This window comes from Orbicella franksi, chromosome 6, assembly GCF_964199315.1.
Source record: "Orbicella franksi chromosome 6, jaOrbFran1.1, whole genome shotgun sequence".
Lineage (NCBI taxonomy): Eukaryota > Metazoa > Cnidaria > Anthozoa > Scleractinia > Merulinidae > Orbicella > Orbicella franksi.
This window is the reverse complement of record NC_138150.1, coordinates 26,633,940-26,647,748: the sequence shown is the minus strand read 5'-3', so window position 1 is coordinate 26,647,748 and position 13,809 is coordinate 26,633,940. Positions and strand designations below refer to the sequence as shown.

The window sequence follows — 13,809 nt, the reverse complement described above, 5'->3', positions numbered from 1 at the left end:
TGATATCAATAAAAAAATATCGAATAAAGCACGCACTCAGTCGCCAGTTATTTTCTTCTACAAAAGCACAGGTATTTCAAATGAAATTCGTTGAATAGTTTTCAAGAAGTTGACTCTTGAAGTCCTTTGTGATATCACTTAAAACCCCAAGGAAAGGCTGAACATGTGTCTTCGGGAGCTTGAAATTCATCGCCGCGTTTTAAATGCACAACGTGTCTTATTCTCAGTTGTGGTGGCATTTTACAGAGCCAAGCCCTGAAAACTAAAGGTGTCAGTGTTTACCATGACAGGCACGGAAGGCAGTGCTCGGACTATTCGGTGACAACACTGGGACTCTAAAATTTTGTGAAAGCAAAAAATATAAACATACCAAAAATAATTCTGATAAATGTATTTAACATCAATTCTGTCTTGAATTCCAAACATGATTTGTTACCCACAATGCAAGGATTTGAGTTAGAGACAAAACTAGAGGTCCAGAACAATGCTTTTCTCTGACTTTCCCTTGATAAAAATAACATTTCTCTAACCAAATAAACAACAGACATAGTAACGGTTTCTAGCCTGCCCTCAGGGGCAGCCCTCCTTTCCGCCCATTCATTATGACTGACAAGTTTTTAACAAATCCTTTTTTATAGGGAAAATGTCTTTTTCCTGACCATTTCCTGACCTTTAGCAGGGTGTCTAAAAAAACTCGATTAGCGAATAGTGCAGTGGTGAACAGTCATGGATAGTGGCGAATAGTCGTCAATAGTCACCGCTTTAGTTCAGCACTGATCTGGGTTCGTTGAAACTGATCATGTGAAAAAAAAAAATAAAGTAAAATAAAATAAAATACGAATGTGAGGTAAGTGCTCTGTGATTAGTTTATCAACTGAAAAGACACAAACGAGCTGCTCTGATAACCGGTCATAAAAACAACAACATCTAAGCTACATCTTGCGTTAATTGATTATCCAAACCGGTCGCGAAAGTATATGATTGTAAGCAACTATGTCAGCATACATAGTTTAGGTCAGCGGTTTATTATCAAAAGGCTCGGAGCCATTCCTGTAATTAACGTCATGTTGCAGGCAGGAGTAGGCAAAATTTCCTATTTTCTTGTCAAAAGTTTACACAGTTGTGGAGAATACACATGGCTATACTGCATATGACCTGAATGGAGGGTAAAAGTGTTTCTTCAAGGCTGTCTACGAAAGACGAATGGACATCTCAGGTAGGCTGCCAGGAAGATACATTTTCAGTTATAAGCAGCTTTTTTTAAAAAAAAAAAATAAACTACTTAGTAGCTGAAGCTTATATATGGTATGTATTTTCCTAATATGAGTGTTTTGAATTATATGCAGATTGCAGTGCAGCCGTTGGATGATATTAAGTTAAAGGGCTCGCTACGCGCATTGAAGGATTTAGTTCAGACAGCGCTTGGACCAAATGGAAGGTAATTTTAAGTTCTTACATATAAAATCCCTAACTATATCAATGTAAGCGTAAATTTATTGTAATAAAATAAAACACTCAATTCTGATTGGTCCTCCCCACGTTTTAGTGGTCATTGTATTTAATTTGTTACTTGCATTGTAGCTTAGCCAATAACATGCTGTCAATCATGTTTACTGTAGTGTTGGCTGACACTATAGACCGATATATTGACCGATATATTGACCGACACTCAGCCAATACAAGGCTGATACAAGGCCGATACCTGGCTGATGTATCGACCGAGTATCAGTCAATATATTGGTCAACAGTATCAACCTGCACCACCTAATGTAACATGATCCCATTTTGTTAATATCCCAGGTAATGAAGGGTTTAGTCTGCTAGATACCCTGGTCCCTGGGGTTTTCTTTCTTCTTCTTCTATCACAAAAAGCCACATCGGGTAGAATGCCTGGACATTATTAATTATTCATGACCGGCGAAGCGGCAAATTTGAATGTTTGCGTGTCGTGAAATGCCCTGATTAAGAGAAGAAAGGGTCCAAATTGGCCCAATAGCGTTGATAAAACTTACTGTTCTGGTTTCCAGGAGTTAAAACTTCAACTTTCACGCGCGGCTTTTTGAAGAAGAAGGTTGAATCTTCAATTTAAGCCGTTAAGTAAGTTGATATATGAGGTATAAGGAGTAGCTTTTTGCTCTTGAAAATGGGCAAAAATTGGCCATTTTTTGTATGGGGACCGTTTTCAGAAGCAATTTTCAGACCATCTAAACCGGCCTTCCTAATTTTCACGCACGGCAAATGAAAGATGGCTTTTTACTGAAACAAAACCCGTTTCAAATTTGAAAATCGGTCCACAGGAACCTGTAGCTTTTTGAGTTTGAAAACTTCTTGTTGGAGTTGCATTTGAAAATGGCGCGTCTTCGATGGAAGAGCTATTGTCTTAAGCACACGTCTGTATAACAATGGCTGTCAAAACTAAACAATACCCATTCAAGAAAACCACTTGACTGTAACTGAAATATTCATTACCGCGAATTTCAAAAGTATGCTGTCGGCGCAGCTGATTCATTCGAAAACCTGTTGCTCAATGAACATGGAAAGCGAAATCGTAAGTGATCGGGAGCTCTTTTCAGAGCTCTTCGAAACCCCGATCCATCCCCTGCTGATCAACATAGTACCTCCGTTCGTCAATGAAAGCAATGGCATATTTCAATTTCAACTGAATGGCGAAGCTCTTTGGAGACTCGTGTCAATCGGTCAGATTTTTTTGAGAAACTCGGCTTTCAAGCCCAGATCTTTAGCAAAGAAACAATTATTTTTATTCCTAGCAAAGTTTTAGGGGATTTCAAGGCGAATAAAGTAAGGTAAACATCGCCAATTACTGAAAAACTTCAAAGAGGCCAGCGAGTTATTATGTGACAACAACAGCGTGAAGACTGGTGTCATCAGTCAGATATTTTTGAGAAGCTCGGCTTTCAAGACCAGATCTTTAGCAAAGAAACAATTCTTTTTATTCCTTGCAAAGTTTTAGGGGATTTCAAGGCGAATAAAGTAAGGGAAACATCGCCAATTACTGAAAAATTTCGAAGAGGCGAACGAGTTATTGTGTGACAACAATCTTCGAAGTTTTTGTCACAGAATAATTCGCTCGCGTGAAGATAAGAGTGTTATTCCGTGGATAATTATTCTCCGGAACTTCTTCTGTGATATCCTTTACATAAAGAAATCACACCAAAACCATGCTATACATCTAAAATCTCATTTAGACTATCAGATAGTCTAAATCTGTGCTATTTGGAATGTATGTTTATGTGGTACGAACATGTACGAACGTGTATGTAGGTGGTACGAAAATGGGTGGTACGAAAAGACGTTGGTACGAAAAACCCGGATACATGTAATGGCCTATGGTAAAAATCGGATGCAAATATCAATTACAAGTCCAACGCTTGAAATAGCCAGCTTGAAATACGCGATATCGGAAACAATAGAATAAAGAATAACTTTCGAGGCCTTTGTTTCTTAGCCCCGCCTTGACAAGTTAATGAGCTAAGGCAGTATTCCCTTCGGAGGAAAGCGTACGTGATCTTTGACCAATCAGAGCGTCCCTGTTTACGCTTCGCTGCTAATATTACAGACCTATAATTTTTATTCGACTGCAAGTAAATGTCCCGAGAACAATAGGCATTCTACGCGATGCATCTTTGTGGTGGTCAAAAAGAGTGTAAAAAGACATGTACTTCAGGGCACAAATTCGACCATTAGGATATGAAGAGAGCAAGAAAACCTCTGGAATCAGGGTATCTTCTCCAAAGACCTAGCACTAAATAAAGTTTGCTGATTCATGACCTGTATTTGACTGATTTGATAATGTACATTGATGTCAAACCCAGGAGAGGGGACCCTGGCCATATGTGAGAATTTGACATCTACTACACATCATCCCACCCCTTCAATTATTTTAAATACATGACATTTGTACATGTGGGGTCCGGGCGTGAGGGTCGGGATGCTTGACTTTGTGAGAGGAGTACTGAGCTTGAAGCCTAACCATATGTAATTGTTGGATCATCTTGGGAATAAAACCCATGACAACTGTTGGAAGGGAAGGGTTTGTTTTCTGTTATGCCTCAGTTAATTTATAACTGAAGGTAGATAAATATCCATTCTGCCAGCTAGGTGGCAATGGAATCTAGTGTCACACTGTGCAAAGTAATAGCTGTACAGATACAACAATAATTTCATTCAATACTTTTCACTACAATACATTTGTCTTTATTTTGAAAGCATGTGAAGTTTCCCATCTTTATACTCGTCTGATACTCAGGTTGAAGTTCTTCCAGTCATCCTCTGGTGGTCATGTGACTGTAACATCAACATCAGGCAAGATTCTTCACAGCTTGTCTGGCTTGTCACACCCCATACCAAGGTTGATACTATCTGCTGTGAAGGGCCATCTTGAAGGCTACAGTGATGGTGGTTTGAGAACAGCACTTCTCTTACTAAGGTGCCTATTAACCTACATGTAATTGCATTTCATCTATCAACACATACAACACATTGCATCCATCCATGAAGCGTAACAAATTAAGCACACAGTTTTACTTTTCAAACGTTTCAACAACACGCACCATGACTGGTACAAAGGAATTTTAAAAGAAAGATTTGTCGCGTAAGATTTTAAATTTACATTTATCGATGACATAATTTTTTATAATATCAATTATTAAATTCTTGAATTTATGAATTTACTTCCATTTTCAACAATGTAATATTGTTATATTTTTTATTGTAAAAAAATCATTTTAATTTTATGTACTTACATTTTAGCTAGGTTGTATTTTCTTTGTTTACTTGTTTATCAATTAATTTATATTTATGTTACTTACTTTAAGAGTGGGCTTCCTGCGAGGTAGGTTTATGGCTAAGCGCAGTTGGTATTATAAATATAGAATTGTCTTTAACCTACATTGAAAGTTTTGTCTGTTATGTAACACATGCAAAAATGTTAAATTATATTTCTCTTTCAAAGATGAAACTAGTAAGATGAAAGCCCCATATTTGGTACAGAACATGTAAAAAAAATGTAATGTAGTTGGAATGATTGCCACAACAACTTGCTCACACCTTGGGTTTAACACCTTAAAAAAAGGTGGAAAGAAACGCTTTGAAAGTAGAGAGTTGTATGAGACCTCATATAATCTTGCAATAATTATAGTCAGGGACCAAATCTTCTAGTTTATCTTTTTTTGTAGAATACTGTTACTGATAATTGTAGAGGTGTGCATAGATTTATTGATCCTTATTGTTTCTCTGTTATAGTCTGATACAGTCATCCCTTGATCTGCCTGTCCCAAGAGCCCTCATCACTCAGATCAGTCAACATTCACTGTAAGTCATTACCAGTCACCTACAGTCATGTCGATGGAAAATGAACATTGATATTGGTAACATGAAGACCATGCTGTCCATTGTAAACAGCATAATTGGAACAAAGCCTGTTTGTCGTCTTAGTGAATCTGACAAACAGTATTTAAGTGTGCTCGTCATCAAGGTACAGGATTTAATATTTTTTGTGTGTTTATCTGGCGGTGGATACATGTTCAAGGTGCCAATGCACTCACTTGAGAGCAGCTTCGCCTAAATATCAACTAGACTTGGAAATAGCGAAAAAATCGAATTTCTTCAAACTCGCCCAGAATGAAGCCCTACGGGCACTAGTTACAAAAATATCGTTTTAAGTTCGATAAATCAATAATTATTTTTTTCCGCAATTTTTTCGTTTCGATGCCCCAAATCGGCCAAAATCCATCGAAAATGAGCGGCATATTCAGAGGCTCGTAAACTCAAAAGCAAAAATCTTCATTACAAACTGATTACACGTCGTATTTGTACTTCCTTTCTTGTCTATTTAGAGCTAAATAGATCGTGATTTGATTAGAACTTAAATATTTGACGAATTTTTTAAGTTAACGACCCAAGACAGCTTTACAAGAGGTCTACATTTAGCCTATTTTCAAATGCTAAAAAGGCGTTCTGGTACACGGCTTTTCCCGAAATGACTAGTTTGGTCTGAAAGAGCATTGTTTCTTCTTCAAATTACTGAAATAAGATTTTTGGGTAAATAAAATCGTGAGCGCTGAGATAGCGAACCAAATGCAGCACTTCGTCCTGAAAACGTGACCTTTGACCCAAACGTAACGAAACCAATTACTGCAAGAAAACCCGGAAGAAAAGCAAACGTTCCGTTATTTTGAAACAATTTCTAGTGATATCTCCCCGAAACCATGATTGCAAGAAACTATTTCCAGATATGAAATCTTGCAGGGTCAAAGACGGAGCTAAAGGGCGCATTTTGACACAATAACTTTGTTTGCCGAGAATTGAATTGCAGTCAATTCCAGTGAAATTTGCAAACTTGACGTATGTTAGCCGATACTTACCTGAATATTTATATTAATAGAAGAGTCGTCTTCTTGGATTAACCTTCAAAAGAGGCTGGACCCAGATTTGGAAACCTCTAAAAGAAGAAATGTTTAATATTCCGTGACCTACCCGATGCTATAGATTCCATGCACATGCCAACCGCATGTTTGTCGTAAAACCAACTGAACTCCACTGACAGTTTCCATGGGCAACCCCAAAATAAACAATCCCCAAAAATGTAAAGTGAAATTGGCTGTCTTCATGAACAGTTAGAAGCTAGAGTCAAGTTCTAATGCCTTTAAAAAGTGCTTGATTTTATTTGTTTGCGTCGACTTTGTTCACTACTCTCACGTTCGAAAGCCGCGAATCGGTCACGCCAAAACAGTGGAGACCGTGCAGACTGCAGACACTTGTTTGGGCTTTTCATTGTGACTCCTTCTTTTGGGTCTAGTTACAAAATAGTGTTAAATATATCTGAAAGTTCGTCATTTATCCACAGGCTGCACAAGCGCAGTATTTGACTTTTGATTCAATAGACAAACGCGTACAAGACTTTGTATCGGAAACTTACTCAGTCTGCACGGTCTGCAGTGTTTTGGCGTGACCGATACTACGCAGTATTCGAACGTGACAGTAACGACTGAGTGAACAAAGTAGAATCAAGCTTTTTTAAAAGGTAATGGAACTTGACTCTAGCTTCTAACTGTTCATGAAGACAGCCAATTTCACTTTACATTTTTGGGGATTGTTTATTTTGGGGTTGCCCATGGAAACTGTCAGTGGAGTTCAGTTGGTTTTACGACAAACATGCGGTTGGCATGTGCATGGAATCTATAGCATCGGGTAGGTCACGGAATATTAAACATTTCTTCTTTTAGAGGTTTCCAAATCTGGGTCCAGCCTCTTTTGAAGGTTAATCCAAGAAGACGACTCTTCTATTAATATAAATATTCAGGTAAGTATCGGCTAACATACGTCAAGTTTGCAAATTTCACTGGAATTGACTGCAATTCAATTCTCGGCAAACAAAGTTATTGTGTCAAAATGCGCCCTTTAGCTCCGTCTTTGACCCTGCAAGATTTCATATCTGGAAATAGTTTCTTGCAATCATGGTTTCGGGGAGATATCACTAGAAATTGTTTCAAAATAACGGAACGTTTGCTTTTCTTCCGGGTTTTCTTGCAGTAATTGGTTTCGTTACGTTTGGGTCAAAGGTCACGTTTTCAGGACGAAGTGCTGCATTTGGTTCGCTATCTCAGCGCTCACGATTTTATTTACCCAAAAATCTTATTTCAGTAATTTGAAGAAGAAACAATGCTCTTTCAGACCAAACTAGTCATTTCGGGAAAAGCCGTGTACCAGAACGCCTTTTTAGCATTTGAAAATAGGCTAAATGTAGACCTCTTGTAAAGCTGTCTTGGGTCGTTAACTTAAAAAATTCGTCAAATATTTAAGTTCTAATCAAATCACGATCTATTTAGCTCTAAATAGACAAGAAAGGAAGTACAAATACGACGTGTAATCAGTTTGTAATGAAGATTTTTGCTTTTGAGTTTACGAGCCTCTGAATATGCCGCTCATTTTCGATGGATTTTGGCCGATTTGGGGCATCGAAACGAAAAAATTGCGGAAAAAAATAATTATTGATTTATCGAACTTAAAACGATATTTTTGTAACTAGTGCCCGTAGGGCTTCATTCTGGGCGAGTTTGAAGAAATTCGATTTTTTCGCTATTTCCAAGTCTAGTTGATATTTAGGCGAAGCTGCTCTTAATTATCTTTATTTGCGGATTCTGACGTTAGAAAGGCATTGAGCGATAATCCTGTGTGTTCGTTTAATGCTTAATCAGTGAATAGTTCCAACGCGAAACAAGATATACCTAACTGATGACCTAAAATGACCACTTTCCATATTAGAATGGTATGTTTCTTGGAAGCAATGTACAATGGAATGAAATTGACCTTTCCTGATTTTTGCATCTTATAACTTTTTGCTGTGAGGTGTTTCGTTCCCAATTTTTATAGCCGGTTTTTTCATGAACCACCACAAGACAATTTCAATCTTCATAGCAAGTCAATTGCGTGCATTCTATATTTTAATTTAGGTTTTCGGCTCACCTATATGCAATCTTGTATTCTTCAAAAACCCACAAATGGTTGTCAATAACAGCTTAAATTAAAATTTTCCGCGCATAGAAGACACTGTAACAATAGGTTATCTGTCACATTAGCAAGAGCAATGTTTGTACATTATATTAGTTTTTCAGAGAGCGGAGGCACGTTTTCATAAAATGAAAAGTAATTGCGTACAGACGCTAATTTTCCAACCTTTTAATGTAAAACATAGGGATGTAAAACTAGGATGGTAAAGCAAAAAACCAGGGCATACTAATCTGCATTTTCTAATCTGTCGATACAGAGGAAAACTTTGAACGTAAGAGAACGCTGACAATCCTAACATGGAAACATCTACAAGTCTCCTTTCTTGTCTTTCGTGACCCATCGTTGATCAGATAGCGGCAAATTTGTGTCATAACCTGCATTTCCTTGTCATTTACGGTACCAAATAGACACCAGCACGGTTTAAAATTAACTCGGTTTGATTCGCTAACCTCTGACGCATTTCCTCGACTGAACAAGACTGACAGGCACATCGCGTTCACACACCAATAATAGAGAATAAATATAACAGGCCCGAGTCCAACTGCACTACCTGGTGGTTCTTGTGACCCGAATAAACAGTTCCTGTTTTCAAAACCAAGGAGAAACATTTCAGAAAGATCCACATTGTGAACTCCCTTAAATCTGTTAGGCGTCACGCCTTCCTAAAATCAATCGGTAAACAAACCTTTTGAAGAATCCTCAAAATGAATTTAGGATAGGCCTCGATCATTATCAATTTGCGGTTTGTTTTACGCGACAGCAAAAAAAAGGCGAGAGGAAACTGAGGATACTTTTCGTTTCAACATGTCTTTCTTTCTCACGTCAGAATTTGCAAATTAAAGGTAACTTTAAAAATACCTTGGTGGAAGACACGCTGTTATTTGAGCGCCAATATATAACATTTGGCTTTAAGTAGTTAAAAATGTTCGGTGTGTAGCCAGGCATGTTAAAAATTGGTAAAAAAGGAAAGGAATTAAATGGTTGTCACTGGCTAAAACTATGGTTATCGGACGTTTCGGCCACTACTGTTGCCTTCTTCAGCAAAAGATGGAAAATGCAAATGTTAAACGGCGTCCTGCTAGAATATGTAATAGATGTGTGATAAAACTAAATGAGCAAATGTCTCTAGAGTATTCTTAATGAGTGTAAAAATTCTTAATGCCATTGTACACGTTCGGTAGCGCTATGTGTTCGTTTATAGCGTTCCTGTCTCGCACGGAATGCCAAGCTTCAAGAATTAGTCTTTGTTTCCATACTGATGATCTGTCGACAATTTCAACGTTCTCCAAATCTATTTGGTGACCGTTGAGCATATGGTGTTTGGCCAATAAAGAGTTTTCGTCCACTGTTGCTATAGCCTTTGCGTGTTCTTTCATACGTGTTTTTAACGCGCGTGATGACTAACCAACATAAACACAGTCACAATCTTTACATTTGATCTTGTAAACAATGCCTCTGGAAGCCTCTTTCTCGATCTTGTCTTTAGGTTTTTTGAGTATGTTCGAGATGGTACGAATAGGTTTATGGGCGACCTTGACATTGAAACCTCGAAGAACGTTTGCGACTCTTTCGGAAAAACCTTTGGCGTAGGGGAGGATGACAAAACCACGATGGTCGGTATCATTCGTTTCTTGTTGTCTACTCAGTTGGCGGCCATTGTGAATGAAATTTGCAGGGTAGTTATTAGTGGCAAGGGCTTTCGTTACTCGTTTAGTTTCCCGTGAAACTTCCTCCTCCGTGGAAGGAATGTTCCTTGCGCGATCCATGAGAGTGCGCACGACCGAGTGTTTATGCTGAGGATGGTGGTGTGATTTGAAATCAAGGTAACGGTCGGTGTTAGTAGCTTTCCTGTAAACAGACACAGCGATCGAGCCATCTTCTTGTCTGGTTGTTTTTGTGTAGACACAGGCAATGGAACCTTCTGATTCTATCTCGATTGTAAATTTGATGTGAGGGTTGATGGAATTGAGATGTGAGTGGAATTCATCTACGTGCTCTCTTTTAACACATACGTGGCTGTCATCTACGTATCTAAACCACCATTTAGGAGGGTTAGGGGTCGATGAGAGAGCCTTTTCTTCGACATGTTCCATGACGAGATTGGCCAAGATGGCGCTGACTGGGGATCCCATCGGACAACCGAAAATTTGTTGGTAATGGTTATCACACATCTATTTCATATTCTAGCAGGACGCCGTTTAACATTTGCATTTTCCATCTTTTGCTGAAGAAGGCAACAGTAGTGGCCGAAACGTCCGATAACCATATTTTTAGCCAGTGAAAACCATTTAATTCCTTTCCTTTTTTACCAATTTTTTTGGCTTTAAGTACCTTCGTATCGTTTCAAAGCGAAGGAAAACCTCCAATGCTGTGGGGATGCCATCCTTGATATTTTAATATCACTGAATATTCAATACTGATCAAAGAAGCAAAGGAGCTTTTGCCCTCGCTATGTTTTAATAATCCTTACCAAACCTAACACTATTTTAAATGTATTTAAATACTATTTTTAAAAACTGTTTTAAACCTATTTTATGAAATAGATTAAAAACAGGGCGAAAAGTGTATTTTTAACGTAGTTTTCGACTGCTTTTAATGGTGTTTAAACCTGTTTAAAACACTATTGAAACAAAGTTTGAAATGTATTTTGAAAAGCTTTTAAAAATACAGTTAAAATTCCAAAACTCGAAATCCTTTGCTAAGTTTAAAAATATAATTAAAATAGTCTGTAACTACTTTAAAAATCTCTCGAGGAACACAGCATTCGGAATAAAAACAGGGCACAAATCGTTTTAAAAACAGCTTTTAATCTGCAAGACTATTTTTAAACTAGTTTAAATGATAATTTTAAAAGTATTTTGTACAAAATACAGTACCGCTCAAAAGTAAGTTACCACCTCTCGTCTCGTTTCTCTCGAGACGTTTCTCGTTTCTCGCGAGCTGCGTCTCGTTTCTCTCGAGAATCACTGAAGCGTTTAGTATGGCGTATATTAAGCGTAAGAAACCGGTTACGGGTAACGATTACCGCTCTGCAGTTCGTTGTCAAATCGATGGGACCGTCCAACATAAAATATGCATCGATCGTTTGCTCGATTCATACCGAACAAAGGTAATATCGAACATCGAACGTAACTACAAGTAGAGTTACATGCGTTTCAATTCGTGCGACCACGGGGGCAAAGAGTTGATTTTGCGAATCTTGCCCACTCTGAATGATTCAGTTACCTACATTTGCTCGCTCTGCAATAATCGCTAATTCAAACAAACATTTAATTTTGCGTAGAAGAAAAACGTTCCGGCTTTCGGCATGCGCCAGCGAGTCAATTGTGAATGGGAGTCATGAAAGCGTCACGGAAATTGTTGAAAAAATGAGATTTTCGGTTCTATTTGGCATAAATCGTTCATTCAAACGCTGAAATACGATATCTTTGAAGACAGGAGTTTTTATCAAGGTTTCTGAGATGCGCCGTTTACATTACATGTAGTTTTAAATTTTTCTGCCAGCGCGAGTTTTGTCTAGCGGCACGCGTCGACAAGTCGACAACATAATGAACTTTTATTGTTCTCCGAAACGTCAAGGCAAACACTAAAAATATATTTCCAGTTCTATTTGGCATAAATCGTTTATTCAAACGGCAAAATACTATATCTTTGACAACAGGAGTTTCTAATAATGTTTATGTGATGCGACGTTTTCATTAACTCGATGTTTTTGCAAGGGAAAGTTCCGTCTAGCGGGATTTAATACGCAAATGAAGTTTGTTTTGCAAAGCATCGCGGCAAAAACATCGCCGGTTCTATTTGATATAGCATTTTTACGAGTATGAATAAAAAGTTAGTCGAGGTTTCATGATCAAAGCGTGGTTTAGCATGTTCACGAGTAATGATAATCGAGGTTTCATGTTCAAAGCGTGGTTTAGCATGTTCACAAGTTTGAATAAAATGGTAATCGAGGTTTCATGATCAAAGCGTGGTGTCGCATGTTCACAAGTTTGAATAAATGTTAGTTGAAGTTTCATGATCAAAGTGTGGTGTCGCATGTGTTCACAAGTTTGAATAAAATGTTAGAGGTTTGATGTGGCAAAAAGCGTGTGAACACAAATATGGATAAAAAGTTGGTCGAGGCTCAGTGATTAAAGTGTGTGTTCAAAAGGTAGTGGAGATTCCTTATGTTTACAAAGCGTGTGTTCTCAAGCGTACACAAGTATGATAAAAAGTTAGTCAACTCGGATTTCATGCGCAAAGCGAGCGTTCACAAGTTTGAATAAATTAGTTATTCGAATGTAAAGTGAAGTGAAGTATGATCAAAGCGTGGCGTGCTCACAACTTTTGAATAAAAAGTTCGAGGCTTATGTGCAAAGCGTGTGTTCGCAAGTTTGAATATTAAATTATTCGACGGAACACTTAGCGTCGTTTCGTATGTTCGCAATCTTTGGATAAAAAGTTCGTCGAGTTTCCCGACAAATCAGTTGGGAGCGATAGTTGGCAAAACATAGGCGGCGCTGCTGTGTTGACTTAGTGATCGCGATCGCGGCTTCAACTTCCAACATGTAGATCGGGTGACAAAACTCCACATGTTGTTTCATGAACACTACATTTTGATTACCAACTGTATGAATCACGTTTAGGGTTGCGAACAACCTTGTTTTTTTAAGATCTATACAAACAAGAGAATTAATACAACTGTAAAACATATTTGTAAACACGAGCGACTAACTTGCCGACGATTCACATACCTTCTACTTTTATCGTGCATGTATTTACAAAAACTAAACGTTAAGCAAGTCTGGCTGGAATAAAAAAAGGTTTGGCCGATGTATATGAAACAATACTGGAGGCTTGGGAATTTACATTGTATAATACACACATGGTACACACGCACTGCTGATGAGAATGATAATCGTGTCTACCGCGCTAATCGATACGATAGGATACAGACGTCTTATTAACAAAACAGGTTTCCAATACCGACGAATGCGTAGCATTGGTACTTCCACTGCACTCGCGAGAAACGAGACGCGTCTCGCGAAACGGTGGTAACTTACTTTTGAGCGGTACTGTAGGTTTAAAATAGGTGCAAAATTATATTTTTAACATATTTTTCGACTGATTTTAAAGGTGTTAAAACCTGTTTAAAACACTATTGAAATCCACTGTCTCAAAACATATTTCAATAGTACTTTAAACAGTTTAAAAATTAAAGTGGATCATACATGAAAAAAAATATATCAAATACAATATAAATGTATGAAAATAGCTTTAAAATAGTCTAGAAATGGC

At 37.9% G+C, this 13,809-nt stretch overlaps 1 protein-coding gene across 1 annotated transcript; it reads left to right on the top strand.

Moving 5' to 3' along the window:
- Positions 1-376: 376 nt before the first annotated feature.
- Positions 377-6,942, top strand: LOC145489122 (molecular chaperone MKKS-like). The gene is made up of 4 exons (XM_081468031.1): positions 377-1,216; positions 1,347-1,438; positions 4,268-4,447; positions 5,263-6,942. The coding sequence occupies exons 1-4, from the start codon at positions 1,160-1,162 to the stop codon at positions 5,333-5,335; spliced, it is 402 nt and encodes a 133-aa protein (XP_081324157.1). The 5' UTR covers positions 377-1,159; the 3' UTR covers positions 5,336-6,942.
- The last annotated feature ends 6,867 nt before the right edge of the window (positions 6,943-13,809 follow it).